The sequence below is a fragment of the Monocercomonoides exilis genome, assembly GCF_001643675.1.
Source record: "Monocercomonoides exilis strain PA203 chromosome Unknown scaffold60-472593, whole genome shotgun sequence".
Taxonomy (NCBI): Eukaryota; Preaxostyla; order Oxymonadida; family Polymastigidae; genus Monocercomonoides; species Monocercomonoides exilis.
The window spans coordinates 85,001-100,056 of record NW_027150605.1 but is presented as its reverse complement, the minus strand read 5'-3'; the positions used below and the strand labels follow the sequence as shown (position 1 = coordinate 100,056).

The 15,056-nt window shown below is 32.9% G+C and overlaps 6 protein-coding genes across 6 annotated transcripts; 4 read left to right on the top strand and 2 right to left on the bottom strand.

Annotated features, from left to right (window-relative positions):
- Positions 1–190: 190 nt before the first annotated feature.
- MONOS_3744 (uncharacterized protein) lies at positions 191–1,356 on the top strand (the record flags this gene model as incomplete). Its single annotated transcript, XM_067873763.1, has 2 exons — positions 191–247; positions 596–1,356. 2 exons carry the CDS (start codon positions 191–193, stop codon positions 974–976), a joined length of 438 nt encoding a protein of 145 aa, XP_067719620.1. The 3' UTR covers positions 977–1,356.
- A 70-nt stretch (positions 1,357–1,426) lies between these two features.
- Positions 1,427–2,049, top strand: MONOS_18280 (uncharacterized protein; the record flags this gene model as incomplete). Its single annotated transcript, XM_067871285.1, has 2 exons — positions 1,427–1,460; positions 1,562–2,049. 2 exons carry the CDS (start codon positions 1,427–1,429, stop codon positions 2,047–2,049), a joined length of 522 nt encoding a protein of 173 aa, XP_067719619.1.
- A 477-nt stretch (positions 2,050–2,526) lies between these two features.
- MONOS_3743 (uncharacterized protein) lies at positions 2,527–3,078 on the top strand (the record flags this gene model as incomplete). Its single annotated transcript, XM_067873762.1, has 2 exons — positions 2,527–2,625; positions 2,971–3,078. 2 exons carry the CDS (start codon positions 2,527–2,529, stop codon positions 3,076–3,078), a joined length of 207 nt encoding a protein of 68 aa, XP_067719618.1.
- Positions 3,079–4,524: 1,446 nt separating this feature from the next.
- Positions 4,525–5,853, bottom strand: MONOS_3742 (uncharacterized protein; the record flags this gene model as incomplete). Its single annotated transcript, XM_067873761.1, has 5 exons — positions 4,525–4,526; positions 4,592–4,997; positions 5,057–5,550; positions 5,626–5,696; positions 5,771–5,853. Coding segments are annotated over 5 exons (1,056 nt in total).
- A 2,892-nt stretch (positions 5,854–8,745) lies between these two features.
- On the top strand, positions 8,746–10,902 carry MONOS_3741 (uncharacterized protein; the record flags this gene model as incomplete). Its single annotated transcript, XM_067873760.1, has 2 exons — positions 8,746–9,922; positions 10,028–10,902. 2 exons carry the CDS (start codon positions 8,746–8,748, stop codon positions 10,900–10,902), a joined length of 2,052 nt encoding a protein of 683 aa, XP_067719616.1.
- Positions 10,903–11,986: 1,084 nt separating this feature from the next.
- MONOS_3740 (uncharacterized protein) lies at positions 11,987–12,703 on the bottom strand (the record flags this gene model as incomplete). Its single annotated transcript, XM_067873759.1, has 1 exon — positions 11,987–12,703. One exon carries the CDS (start codon positions 12,701–12,703, stop codon positions 11,987–11,989), a length of 717 nt encoding a protein of 238 aa, XP_067719615.1.
- Between the last annotated feature and the right edge of the window lie 2,353 nt (positions 12,704–15,056).

The window sequence follows — 15,056 nt, the reverse complement described above, 5'->3', positions numbered from 1 at the left end:
CACTACAGGCGTAACACGGTGTCTGTATCGCCCTCCATCAGAAGAATAAGGCAGCCCTCCGCGGAAGCGCTGCATTCTGCGAAAAGAAGATGCATTTGTGTTTGCAGATCCGAATGCGAAGATTGGGCTGGAGAGGACAGAAGAGGAGCATTTCACAGAGCAGCTGAATTGTGTCATTTAGAACCCGAAAATGCTGCAGATTGGGACATTTCCGCAAAGAAATACCCGCCCTGCCTGTGCGTCTGCGGTATGAAGACGTTGATGAGGAGAGGGTGGTGGCGAAGCTGATTAGACTAAGAAAGGCTTGCTCCACCTTCAGACGAGAAGCAAAAGGTGTGTCCTGAAGAAGGATGAAGAATGATTGCAATTGTATTTTTGTGGTTATCTTGCAAAAAGTTAAAAGAGAAAGAGACAATATTTTTGAGCCATATTCTTTGATGGATAAACTTAAAGATTAAAAACTTTCATATTTTTTATCCCCCCCCAAAAATGATGTATTTCTCTTAAAATTTTCAACAAATTTGATAATTCTCTTCCTTTATTTTAATCTGTTTAATTTCATTTTCATAACAATACTCATGCATTAATTTTTCAGAGCACTTTTCTTGCCACCACATTTGACTGCCTCTACACAAAGCCCAAGCCATTTGAGCCATCCGCGCCAACATCATCTTCAGTGTTTCGGGAGCTACGCGATGAGAAGATTGTTGAAAGCACGTTTGTTCTGCGGATAAAAGTGGTAGCAGAGAAGAAGAAGAAGAAGAAGAAGAAGAAGAAGAAGAAGCAGTGGGAAATGGAGGAGGCGAAGGAGGAAGAAGAGAGGAAGAGAGGAAGAGAGGAAGAGAGGAAGAGAGGAAGAGAGGAAGAGAGGAAGAGAGGAAGAGAGGAAGAGAGGAAGAGAGGAAGAGAGGAAGAGAGGAAGAGAGGAAGAGAGGAAGAGAATATTCGTCTCGTTCGCTGCTATATTCACTTCTGATCCTTTTGTTTCTTTTCCATCTTCTTCTTCTTCTTCTTCCATTTCAGCAGCATTGGATATTCTCTTTGAGTCGAATACGAGCAGCAGCAAAGGCAGTAAGGATATTTCGAGAATGAGAAGGAGGAGGAGGAGAAAATGAAGAATGCATTGAAGAAGAGAAAGTGAAGAAGAAGAAAGAAGAAAGAAAGTTAACTTCAAATTTTTATCTAAATATCAAATTAGTATTGACAGCTGCAGAATAATTTGTTTATATTTTTTGAAAAAAAATACAATTAAATTTTTTATTACGTATATAAAAAATCAATGAAATTTTTGAACTGACTGATGATATTCTTTTGGATTTTGAATTAACACAAAATAAAATGAGCTCTTTTGGTGAATATTTATGATTTTGAAATGATGAATATCCTATAATTTTTTTTCTTCAAAATGCAATAACTTTGAAAGTCAATGCAGCAATCTCCTCTTTTAAAAGAATTTTGCGGTATGTTCAATAAATTATTTTACAGTTTTTATTAATTAAGCATATTAACTAATTAATATTTTCGACATTTTGCATTTATCTTATTTTCATTTTTTGAACAGAAATGTTTTCTCGATTGAGAGTTTACCAAATTTCGGATCAAAATTTAAAAATCATGACAATGAACCAGTTATTGGATTCTTTTGAAGATAACGAATTAAGAACTGTTTTAACGAAAGAAGTCTTCGATGAATTGTACGAAATTGTGACGTGCAAAAAACTGTCCATGAAAAATTTAATTCTATTGTTGAAACACATGGGATACTGCAAAGCGTTGAGAGGGTTGAGGATTTCTGGCTTCAAAAAATCAGCTCTTAGCAATTGTTTTTCAGAATTGATTGAGAACGACGAGAAGAATGGAAAAATAAAACTTGATCTTTGTGAATGCTATTGTTTGCTTTATGATTATGGAGTTGGATATGTGCCACACAAAATTTGTGTACCTTGCCCAATGAAAGTTGCGATTAACAAAGAGGAAAGCGAGAAAGCGCAAAAAGATGTGGAAGATGCTTTACTAGCATTGAGCAGTATTGGACATTTTGTGGTGTGATCTGTTATCTTTTTTTACCCCTCATTTTTATTAATTTCCTGTAAACCTTATCAGAAAGTTCAAACAGATTACTATTTGAATGAGATAACAAATATAATTAAATATCATCAAGAGCATAACAATCTAACACAACTTGCATATCAGTCTGCGTGGGGATTCTTAATTAACAGATATTATCACGAAAGGAAATTAGAAGGCTTGATTTTAAATGAGCTTCATTTTATGAGAGAAGCAACTCAGGAATTGGAAAATCTGGAACGCTTTGTGAATTGGACGACGAAAGAAAAAAGCGAAAAGGAATGGAAAAAAGTATTGACTATTAAAAGATGGATGAAAACGCTTCACATTTTTTACAAAATCTATCATAATCGGCGAGAAGAGATTGTTGGACTATTTAGATGCACTGCAAGAATTTGCAAAGAAGCGAATGGGTTTCACAGTGATGTTGTTTTAAAGAACATTATAATCATAACTGATATGGTAACAATGGGAAAAATGAACATTGATGACTTTTTGAGAGCTGGAGCTGTAGATTTCATTGCCAGTGGAATGAACCAACTTACACTGGAAAGCGTGGTTTTAAGATGCTGCCTTTTTTTAATTTCAGAATATAAAAAAAAATTAAGTATCATAAAGAATTGTGAAAATGATAAGAATAGATGGAAGATGCTTAGCAGGGTGTTGGATGAAAAATTGGAAGAAGGAGGCTTTTTTGATATCCCTGTGGTGTATTTCGGAAAGGGAATATTCGAATAGAAGAAATTCGTTTTTTTCCCTCAATTGCAATAATGCGATGTTATAAATTATTCAATCAGTTGATTTGCAAAAGTTCTTGTTATTTTGAGTGAGATTTTTTCCGATCTGTTGCAACTGACAAACCAAAATCTCGAATTCAAATCGTTGTGCTTACAAGAAAATTAGCGAGACAAGCTGAAGGAAGGAGGAAAGATGCATGTGCCAGCAAAACCGTCAGATGCTCGGAGCATGAAGGAGCTGCTGCTGTTTCTGTACGATGAACACGAGAAGTAGATCGTCTTCTTCTTTGCCTTCTTCGGAAGATGCGAGCATCAGCAGAAGAGAGAGACAAGAAGCAGAGGCTGTTTGCACCGAAGACGGAGTAATCGATAACACACAGACAGTCTCTCTTTCTGGACAAGTTAATACGTTCTCTTTCGACTGTGTCTGCTGCATCCAACAGCAGCTCGCTCTCTTCTTCTGTCTCGTCTATCTCTTCTATCTCATCTGCAATGGCCGTTTCTTCTGAACCATTGAAAGAGAACACGAATAATGCCTCTAAAGATTCTTCTTCTTCTTCCTTCTGTTTCTTCAAAGAAACCAACGTGCACCTCAGATTTATGAACATTCTGTAGCTTTTAGACGATGAATGAATTGGATGTGAAAAGCAGTGATACGATAGTCAGTTGAACAACAAAGAAAGATTTTGAGCAAAAGAGAAAAGAGAAAAGAGAAAGAGAAAAAGAGAATTCAATCATGAAACTTCTTCATTCAACCTGTTTTTGAATTGCATTGTAATGCTTCTTCTTCATTGTCAGATTTATTGCTGTATAATTCTGCACAAATGATGCTGAAATCTGTTTTCAATCGCAAACATTTGCTCTTCATTTCTCTCACCTTCTTCTCATGAACTGTCATTTCGTTCTTCTCTTTTTTCCTTTTTGAATTCATTGAAAATGCAGCAAGAAAGAGAATTAACAGAACAAACCTGATAATCCAAGAAGCAATAACTGAACAATTGAACATTTGACAAAAATATGAAACTTGTTTTTTGAAGAAAATGGAGAGCAATAATCCATTCAAAGAAGATTCTTGATGGAACAAACAGAAAAGAATTTTCATTTTTCTTTTTTGAAAAAGAAAGCAAAAACATCATTTGAAAATACTCATTAATTTTTTTATTTCCTACAACAGAAAAAAAACTCAAACAAAAGAAAAAAATAATAATTTTTGAGTTACAAAAATCGATATCTCTCGGTTCCTCGAACATTTACATCATTAGCTGATTATGCATTAAATAATTCATCAAAAACTTTCAATTGAAAGAGAACGCAAATAACAGTTTGCTTATAAAGGAAACAGTTTCAAAAGAAAAAAATAATGTTAAAGTCACAAAATCAAATAAAAAGAAATTTGTAAAACATTCACAAAATCAAACGAAAAGAATTTGGTTAAATATTCACAAAATAATCATTAATGTCCAACGACAGTCGACAAAATTTTTTGTCAAAAAAAGGAATTAGCACACGAAAGCTTGTGATGGTATCTTCATATCCTTCTTCTTCCATCTTTTCAAGCAACCCCCTTATTGTAATCTTTCTTTTAGCTTCTTCTGCTCTGAGATACATATTTCTCCTCAATCTTCTTGAAATTTCAATAAATATTCGCAAACTGTTCCACACAATCTTGTCTTCAAGCGATGCTTTTTGAATTTCTTCCATAAAAAGATCAAAAATATTGTTCTGCAGCAATACATCAACAGATAAAACCAGCAGGTCACTGACAATATTATCAAAAAATGTCAAACAAAATTGAGTAAATTCTGTGTGCCCATCTCTTGTTGCCCTGCAAAGCTTAACAATGCACCCAGTCAAATCGACTTTCTCTTTGTCGTGGAAACGGAAGAAGCAATGAAGACCCCTAATATATTCCAGCCATTTCCTTATCATTTCATTCACATTTGTTTCTTTTATTCTTTTTTCGTCTTTTCTCTTATCATCAATACATTTCATCAGCTCTTTCAGTTCCTTTATTGCTTCCCTCATAAAATGAAGCTCGTTTACAACAACATCTTCCAAACTTCTTTCATAATAAAGCCTGTATATCAAAAACTTCCACGCTGACTGATAAGCAAGTTGTGTTAAGTTGTGGTGCTCCTGATGATATTGGATTATCTCCTTGATCTCATTTAAATACAGCTTTTTTTTTATTCTCTTGCAAAAAAACAAGTGAAAAAACAATAATATCAAAAAGGAAATAGAAATGCTCATACAGTATATTCATCAATGCAACTCAATGCCAACAAAGCCGTTTCCACTTCTTTTTGCGTTTCCTCGTTTTCCTCTTTCTTCAATGCAGCTTTCAGAAGACAAGGCACACAGACTTGCAACAATTTCGAAACGATTCCATCTTCAAGCAAAAGGCAGCATTCGTAAAGATCAATCAGCAGATTTTCATCCTTTTCTTTTTTTTTCTTCTCTTCTTTTTCAATCATAATCTCAAATCGCGCGCACAATATACATGCACCATTCCTTAAGCTGCTAATGCTTTTCAGCATTTTCAAATATCCCATGTGTTTCAACACCAGAATGGCTTTTTCCACTGAAATTTTCTTTTCTACGATCATTTTGGATATTTTGTCAAACAGTTCTTTCGTGAAAACTGATTTTAATTCATCTTTATCCATCTGTTCCATTACTTCATTCATCTCTTTTATTTTCTGCTTTTGCTCATCTTCGATGCAATATTCCAGTTCGGAAAACAATTCTGATAAGATTGAAAAAATTCATTAAAATACACGAAATTTCACAGCAATTAAATCAAAAGGGAAGATGAACAAACTTGTAAACATATACGTAATAGCCGTTTCTCGGTTTTCGTCTTTGGTCAATTTTGCAGAACCCTGTTTCATTCTAATTGTCAAAACGTCATGTTCAGTTTGTGTGGAAAAGTGCTTCAATAAGAAGGATAATAAACGAGTACAAACGATGCTGCTGCACAGAGAATTGTAGCTGAAGCAGAGATAACGTCATGTGCTTTTCCGGGTGAACTGGAAAAAAATAGTCCCATTGATCATTTTACCTTAATAGGAGTTATTTTCGAATTTTTTCTTATCATATAAAGTGGGAAGAAATTTTTTGCAATGAAAATTTAGTCACATTCTCCTCAAACAAATATTTTTCTCAAGCTTTTTATATTTCTATGTTTCATTTGGCACGATAATGCCAGAATTTCAATTTTTCAATTGCAGAAATTGTTTGGAACAAATTATTATATTTTTCATTGATTCAAATATTTTGCCCCAACTGAAGATCGGTTATATTCATAATCCATTTTTCCCTTTAAAATGTCATATTTAAATAACAAAAATATAACCAAAACTGCCTTTTTTATGAAAATTTTTTTCGAATATACACCAATCGTTATTCAATTTCGAAAAAGAATAATTCAAATTCGAAAATGGATATTTCAATTTCGAAAATAATTTATAACTGTAAATATTAATTAATTTCGAGAATGGATTTCAGAAAATTTCATGTTATTTGGGGGAAAATACGGACATTCAAGCTTTTTATGCACAAAGCATGAAAAAAATGTTTCGCTTCTAACTTTGTTTCGCTGTCTCAGATTTCTAAAAAATTTGGATTTACATATCCGTAAACAGACATCGTTGAAATTAAAACAAAAAGTTTTGTGACATTCTGAATTTGTCAAAAAAATAGAACCATTTTTATAATATTTTTTGATAAAAAATATTCAATGAAAAGTTTATAATTTTTCAATGAAAATGCTTGGAGCAAAATATTTTGCCCCATTTTTTTAATCAATAATATATTATTTCTCAAAGAAGACTTTTTTTTTATAAAAAAAATCAATGAATCAATTTTTTAAATTTTTGATCCTATTTTTGAAAAACATCACTCAAATGGGTATAATAGTGCAATATAGCATTTTGCAAATTTCACTAATAACACTATATTCTAATTATATATGTTGTTTAAAGCACGTGCTGTGTGAAAAAAGTTTGAGGAAATATGTTTTTGACAAAAATAATAAATACTATTTTTTTATTTTTCTTTATTCCAATTTCATAAGAAGGATGTATCCCGAAGCAATTTTCACCTTTCCATTTCCTAAATAAACATCTCAATCATTGAAAACGTTTTTTTATCTTTTGCACAACCGGATCTCGGTTTTATGATTTTTAACAACAATAATAATTATTTTGATCGTATCCCATTAATAATTTGAAAAATAAGATTTTTCAAATTATTTCGATTTCATGAGAAAACGTTTCCACACAAAATCATTATCATAAAAAACAGTTATATAATAAATGAAATCATGCCATATAAATTTTATTCTATTTCAATGAATACCATATACAGATATCGCATAAAATACCTGACATCGCACAAAATACCTGACAAGATCGATATCTCAATAACCGCAAGAGTAATAATTCTGGTAATTTTCCTCAAAATATATCTCAACAATGCAAACTCATTTGATATACAAATCTTTCAAAATAGCTCCATTTGTGCTCACACAAAATTATTATTTATTTCTCGGAGAAATATGATTTTGAGTTTCTCCGAGATTTTTTAAATAATTTTCTGTAAACACAAATGGAGCTATTTTGAAAGATTTGTATATCAAATGAGTTTGCATATATTTATTATCGATCTTGTCCGTTGTTTTGTGCGATGATAGGTATTTTATACAGTATCTGAATTTTTCCAAAAAAAAAAAAAAAAAAAAAAAAAAAAAAAAAAAAAAAAAAAAAAAAAAAATGAATGAAAGAAAAGAATAGAAAAATTATTTAAATCTGTGATTAAAATTTATTTTTTTTTAATTATATTTAATGAACTTTTGTTACACATTATCATATGAAAATATCAATTATCATTAAGAAAAAATTTAAAAAATAGAATACAACATTCATATTATAATTTAATAATTGTTATTATTCACAATCTTGATTACCAGTTAGGAAATTATCAAAATACGTTTAGAAATTTTATTAAAATAAAATGGGTGGGATTCAACGTTAAAAAAATCTTTGAAAATCACGCTATAATGGTTCATTAATTTAGCTTGCGTAGAATATATATCAAAATCATTTGAGTGATTTAATGCTTTTTTTAACAATTGGATTTATTGTCCATTTAACCACGATGGATTTGACAACTCTTTCGCTGAAATTTTCTTCCGGTAATGATGCAGATTGCCTTTCTGACATTTCGGTTCCATGTAAAACATTTGCGGGGTTGTTTGAGATTTTAGACTCTGAATCAAAAGTTGAAATATTTCCTGAAAATGTTAAAGATGAACAACTGCCATCAAGCCATGAAAATGATGGAGTTGATATTTATTTCAGACAGAATTCTGATGAGAGTTTCATTTTTTCGACACAAGACGAAATTCGTCCATTGCTTTCTTTCAATAAGATACACAGGTTTGCATTTTTTATTTAAAAGATAAACCTTCTTTGATATTATTTTCTTTATTCTTTCAAGAGTGAGCTTTAAAAATTGCTAATTTTCAACTACTAAATCTCCAATACTCGAAGCAAGGAATGTTCAATACGTGCAAATCTTGGGCTGTACTTTTCTTGGAACAGGGAACGAACCAGCAATTGAATCCTTCTTGTCAATTTATGGTACAAGTACACTGTTCATATCTTCATGCAAAAAAGATTCAAAAACAATATATTCATGCTTTGAATATCGCTTCATAGATGGAAAAGGAGCCGGACTTATCATTGACGATATCTACACTGCATATATAGAGTTTACAGTTTTCAAGAATCTCTCAGCGTTACAAGGAGGAGCGCTATTCATTGGCGGAAATGTCGTTGAATGTTCAATTGAATATTGCGAATTTAGAGATACAAAAGCAGCTTCGGGGAATGATGGTGGAGGAGGAGCTGGAGTGTTTATTTCTTTATTCAGAGAAGAAATGGCAACTGAAGAAAAACCAATTGAGTTATATGAGTGTACTTTCTCTGATTGCAATTCAGGAATAAGAACCAAAATGGAGCAAAACTTTAGTGGGCGCATATACACTAGGCGTTCCATTGTGTGCAAAAAATGCAACATAACAGGCGTGTGCGGAAGTCAGAGCAGTTCCCTTTATGCTTTTGGTAAGGGAATCAAAGAAGGTCAAACATGCTTTGTTTCGGGCTGCTGTTTCGAAGGAGAATGGAAAGCGGTGAAAAAGGACGAAAAAGTTTCAAAGGTGTTTTTGCATGTTGTGGGGTTCAGCAAGTTTGATGTTGCGGGATGCTCTTTTAAGAACCTGGCATCAAATCTTGCAAGCGCTGGAATCATTTGTTCCGACGTTGATGAAACGACAATTTCCAGCTGTTCTTTTGAGAATTGTTTTGGGGCTGATGGAGGATGCGTAGCAGCTGAACCAATTGCAGATTGGCAAAACGAGATGACTTTGCTGAAAATATTAGAATGCAAAATGGAAGGGAACGAAAAAAATTGTGAGCATTCACAAAAAGATGAGCCAAACAATTCTGGTGCCATGATATTTGCACGAAAAGTGAAGAACGTGAATTTGACAGTGGGATATTACGGTGATAATGTTGTTATTGCGAACCATACCTCACTTGCAGACGAACGTAGTGGCGGAGTTGTTATTGAATGCGCAGATTTGTTGTTTCTAAATTGCACAAAGTTAATTTCGCTAAACGGAGCGAGTGGAGGCGCTATCTTTGTGAATCTGGATGTAAAATCAGTTGAATTAAGAGATGTTACAATTGAAAAATGCACAGCTATTCAAGTTGGAAATACCGATAAAAGCGGACGCGGAGAAGCAATTTTTGTTGCAGATTATATTCCGAAAAATACCTCAAATTTTATGACTTGTCCTGACTCAACTATTTCTCACAATTTACCTTCTTCTGATTCATATATTTCGATATGTATTATCGGTTGCAGCATCTCCAATTGCTTAGCCGCAGAAGGAGGAGCCATCTTTCTTGAAACGTTTGAGTGCGACGGAACACAGCGAAAGAAGTTATCGATAGACAAAAGCAATTTTACTGGAAACAAAGCAAGCACAGACGGAGGAGCACTTATGATTCGCGAGAAGAAGAACAGAAATTCAGCTAGCAACAGCGAAATATGTTTTCACAGCGAAACTGCGATTCAGAGATGAAAAATGTTGAAGAATGAAGCTAGATATTTGCATTCAATAACAAATTCCAAATTTTCATTAAACGAATGCAAAGCGAAAATTGAAAGCAATAGTTCAGTTTCAACAAATGCATATGACTGGCCTGTGATGCCTTGTGGAAGCGCAATATCGATTGCTGGAGCGAATGACTTGGAAATCTCAGCTGTATCAGATGAACAAAGCGAGTACCTTCTTTCTTCTTCGTCTACAGAATATTCAAACAATACTCATGCAGCAATTTATGCAGCGAAAGGTTCAAAAGTTAAAAGCGATAATGACATGTTCATGAATAACATTGAGAAAGATGACGATAACATGTTTGTTTTAGTTGACATTTCTTGTGAAACCTCGCTGATTGATGTTACAAACCCAAATAATGTTCGCCCGCAGTGGCTGTGCGATGAAAGCTGCAAAAGACATTCAACGTCAAGCACTCAAGCATTAAAATGCGAATTCTTCCCAGCAACGCGCATCGAACCAAACTATTCTTCTATATTGCGAAAGAAGCCATTGCTTTTTCCACAAATAGAATTCAAAGGTTATTACTTGTATCCTTTAAAAACACCAGTTTTGTGGATTGGGAAAAGCGAGCGAACAGATGAAAACTCAAAAGAAGGAATTTCAGTTGAATTGGAATCAAAGAAGGAGTCAAACAGCACTTCTCAATTTAAATTTTATTCAAAAGGAGAAATAGATATTTCGAATTTTGAAGATTCAAATCCATTGTTTGTGATTTTACATGTTTCTGTTGATGGAGGCGAAAGCTGGTCGGACGGAGTGAAAATTTTTATTGCAAAAGAAATGTTTCCAACTTTTGCAATAGTTCTGATTGTAATTGCTTTTGTCGCTGTAATTTGTGTTGGAACATTTATCATTATCTTTTGTGTTCGTCGAAAAAAGAGAGACTATAATCGTCTTTCTAAGTATTAGTTATTTTCTTAATTCACATTAAAGCTTTTATTTTTTTTTTTTTCCCTTTTTTTTTTTCACTTTTATTTTTTTTTTTTTTTTGAGTTCGAAAATTATTCCTTTTGAGACGATGTATAAATGTGTAATCGGAATAAGAAGGTTGCTTTAATTTGAAGCGATGGTGAAACGCAAGAATTAAGTTACGATAATTATTATTATTATTATTATTATTCATAATATTTCTACACAGATTCTGTTTTGATTTTGAATTTTATTTTCATTAGCTTTATTATAATTATTTTTATTATCAATATGTATGTATAACATTATTAAACATCATTGATTTTTTCAAACGCATTTAATACATCAATCTTCATTATTTCAAACGAATAATTTTTAAATATTAAACAAATACATCTCAATTAAAGTTAAAAAGACAACATTGATAATCAAACAAAAAGATAAATCTTTGTTCTACAAAATCATGTAGGGTCAGTTATTTATCGGGACCCTTTTTTTTATTGGGACCTTTTTTTTGATGTGAAAAAAAATTTTGTAAAAATAAAAAAAACATAAATGACGAAATAAATTTTCGAATAACTTTTCTTTTTCCTTTTTTTCTTTCAATTCCATTGATTTCTTCCTTTTCATTTTCATGATCATCTTCTTTCACTTCAAATTTTCTCTTTATTTTTTTCATTTCAACCAAAGATTCAAACTCATTATCGTCTTTTTGCTCTTCTTTTTTCATTTCTTTAGAAGAATTCTTTTCATCGTCAACTTTTTCTTCTTTTTCAACTTTTTCTTCTTCTTTAATTCCTAAATGTTCACTCCAATCATTCAGCAGCTTCTCATCAGTAATTAACTTGCCATAGAAGTCGAATCTGTTTGAATGAGTTGAAAATTGATATTCCGATGTTTCTGGAGGCTTCATGAGAATCGGCCCAGATTCGTTATGAAGAACTCCACTCGTTGCGAAGGCTTTTTTAATGACAGCAGGTGAGAGGGCGTAATGAATTGCTTAAGGGAGAACATCTACAAGAGTTGTTCTTTTTAATGAAGATGTCCACGAAAATGGAGGATCACATTTTGTTTGCAGTTATGTTTAGAGAACAGCGAAGACTTTTCTGTCAAGAGGCTGTGCGATATGTGTGCTGTGAGGAATGAAGGTGACGACGTCGATATTTTCTTTTTGAAGTTCTCTCCAGATCGTAGGATCTGCTCGAGAAATGGATGAGTCGATGAGAAACAAGCAGCGAGAGTTTTCCAGTGACATGCGCTTTCTGCGATCGATAATTCCTTGAAGAAGTGTTGTAAGTGCGTTCTTTTTGAATTGATTGCAGCCCATCCAACCACTTCCGTTCGGCCAGATATCCAGAGTCTCTGACAGCAGCGTCTTCATTTCATCAGGAAGACTCTTGCTAGGCCATTGAATCGCAAAAGGAAGTGCAAATTCATCAGCAGCCACAGCAGCAACAAGAGAAGAATTTGTCATTTCAGGTAGTTCTTTGAAAAATCCTGGATTTTCATTTTTTGGATGAACCATGTTCAGCTTTGAAGTGGCTGGAACTCTCATTAATGACTCATCCATGTTGAATATTAGTTTTTTGCAGTATTCATTTTTTTCATGCAGACCGTCCAATAATGAATACCAGGGCTGCAGAACACTTTGGCACGACACCGCAAGGCGATTAACATCAACATTTTTCGGCGAACTTCTCTTCAGCTCTGGATGGCGCTTCACAAATTGGCAAGCCGTTTCCATTGAAATGTTAATGAATTTGGCGTCTTCGTCATCTGTATCATTAATCACAATATCCATCGAATATATTTATTAGAATTATTAATAATTAAAGAACTTCGAACCAGTTCGCGAACTTTCCAAAAAGGCAAACAGCTTCCACATCTTGATTCAATGGTAATTTCATCCAACACAATTTGTTCTTTGTCTCCTATAACAAATTGCGGTCTTCCAACTTTTGAAACCACCCTTTTGCTTCTCAGCGCCCGAACAGCGTTTTTGATCCTTTTTCGTGAGAATTCCATGGAGTATATAGCGTCTGTTATCCTGACAACTCCATCAACCACAATGCGCGCTATCCGTTCCAGCCGATTGTCAATCCTTCTGTAATCGAAAGATTTCATTACAGCACGTAATTTCCTTTGTCCAGCAATTCTCTTTTGTTCCACAGCAATTTTCATTTTTTTATTATGGTTATGATCTTAAGTCCAATTTATTAATTTATTAATTTAAATTTTCAATTTTCATTGAAATAAAATTTTTATTTACATTCAATACGAATTTAAATGGTTTTATACCCCTTGTCACCCACCTATTTATTTATTTTTTTCGATGGAAGGGATTCACCCCTCCATCTCCCCCCCCCCCAATGGAAATAGGCTTCGTATTCAAATGAAATCATCTAAATTTTCAGGGTTTGCTTATAAACTGATAATGTTAATAAATATATTAAAAGTGGGAATTTTAATTTTATATTTAAATATTTCGGCACCGTTAAAAAAAAGGTCACGATAAATAACTGACCCTATAACAAGTTCCTTTAAACAATAATTATGTTTTTTAAACATATTTAAAGATAATTTGATTTTTTGATAAAAAACAATTTTTCAATTCGTTATGCTTAAAAAAAAATTTTTTTTTCTTCTGGTGAAACGATTGATTTCAACAATTACAAGAAATATAATTTGAAGGAAGAGATTAATTTACGATAAAGTTTCGAATGAACATCCATTTTCCATTCCATACAAAAAGAACAAAGAAAGATTTATTGAATGACAGAAAACAGCAAACAGTGGGTGCTTTTCCCGATCCAAGTGCAAAGCCAGATCCATTTTCTTAACTTTTCTGAATCACTCGTTTGACTGAGACTTTCATTTTTTGGTATTGATTAACCTGATTTCTTTAAAAATGATTTCCCCATGCAAAACTTGACACTCATGGCCTTTCAAAAGTCTTTGATCAAATTATATAAAATTTTCAAATCCGTTGCAATTTTCTTTTGAAATTCGATTTTTTGAATATAAACTTGTGAAAGATTCCTCTATTGCTCTTTCTGTTTCTTTTGCATGAATGAAAAGATGGAATGAAAGAATAAACAGAAAAGAAAAGCTTATCAAAAGCAACTCTCGTTATGAGAATATTGTTATAAACGTTTTTCGATAATATTATTTCGTAATTTTCAATTTTTCATAATATTTTTCTCTGATTTCCTTTTCTTTCTTGCAACAAACAGGTGAAAGCAATCTTGGAGGCTTCAAGAATTTTTCAACCTAAACTTTGTGAGCATTTTTAGCTGTTCCTTAATTATCATCATTGCGAATGAGGATTTTTTTTCTATTCCTTCAAATCACTTTGCTAAGATGTTTCTGATCGTTCTCTTTTGTAAAGCAACGAAGTTCTTTTCTGGAATGTTTTGGTGAACGTTTTTTATCTTTTGTCTGGTTTTTTTTAAATTTTTGCTAGTTCATATTGATTTTGTTGATAAAGCAAATGATTCAACGTATCCTTTATTTGATCCTCTAATTCATCAAGCGATTTTTTGTTTGTTGTTATTTTATTTTCAGAATGTCCGTCCAAAATTTTCTTAATTGCTTGAGGCTGAGAAGATGAAGAAGATGTATCGATGGATGAAGATTGCTCTTTTATGGAAGACTCGTAATTTCTTTCTTGTTGATTTTCATTTTTTCGCGTTTCCTTTTTCGGAGAAAATTCTCCAAGAAGTTTTTCTTTCCATTGAGAAGTTCAAACGCACGATGAAGATTATGTGTTGCTATCTGTTTGGGGAGATCCTGTTATCCTTTCCAACACATGAGCTGATATAATAGGCCAAACACCTGTTTATATGAAAGAGGATCGAATGGTTGATGGAGCTGATGCAGTTGCAGCTGCATCAGGAAGTGCTTCTGCTAACGAAGATCTGTAACGGCTCATTGAAAACGGGTTTGGTGTACAAAACTTGTTGTAAAGAGTATTTTTCAATTGAGAAAACACACACGAATCGCATGGTTGTGGAAGATGTGTCATGTTTGGAGGGAAGAATTTTAAGAATAATTCATTTATCTTTTCCAATTTTTGAAACGTCCTAGTCGAAATGTGTTCGGTGGTTGTCCATAAGAAGAAGAGATTTGTGTGTTGGAGATGGTTTTAATTTATT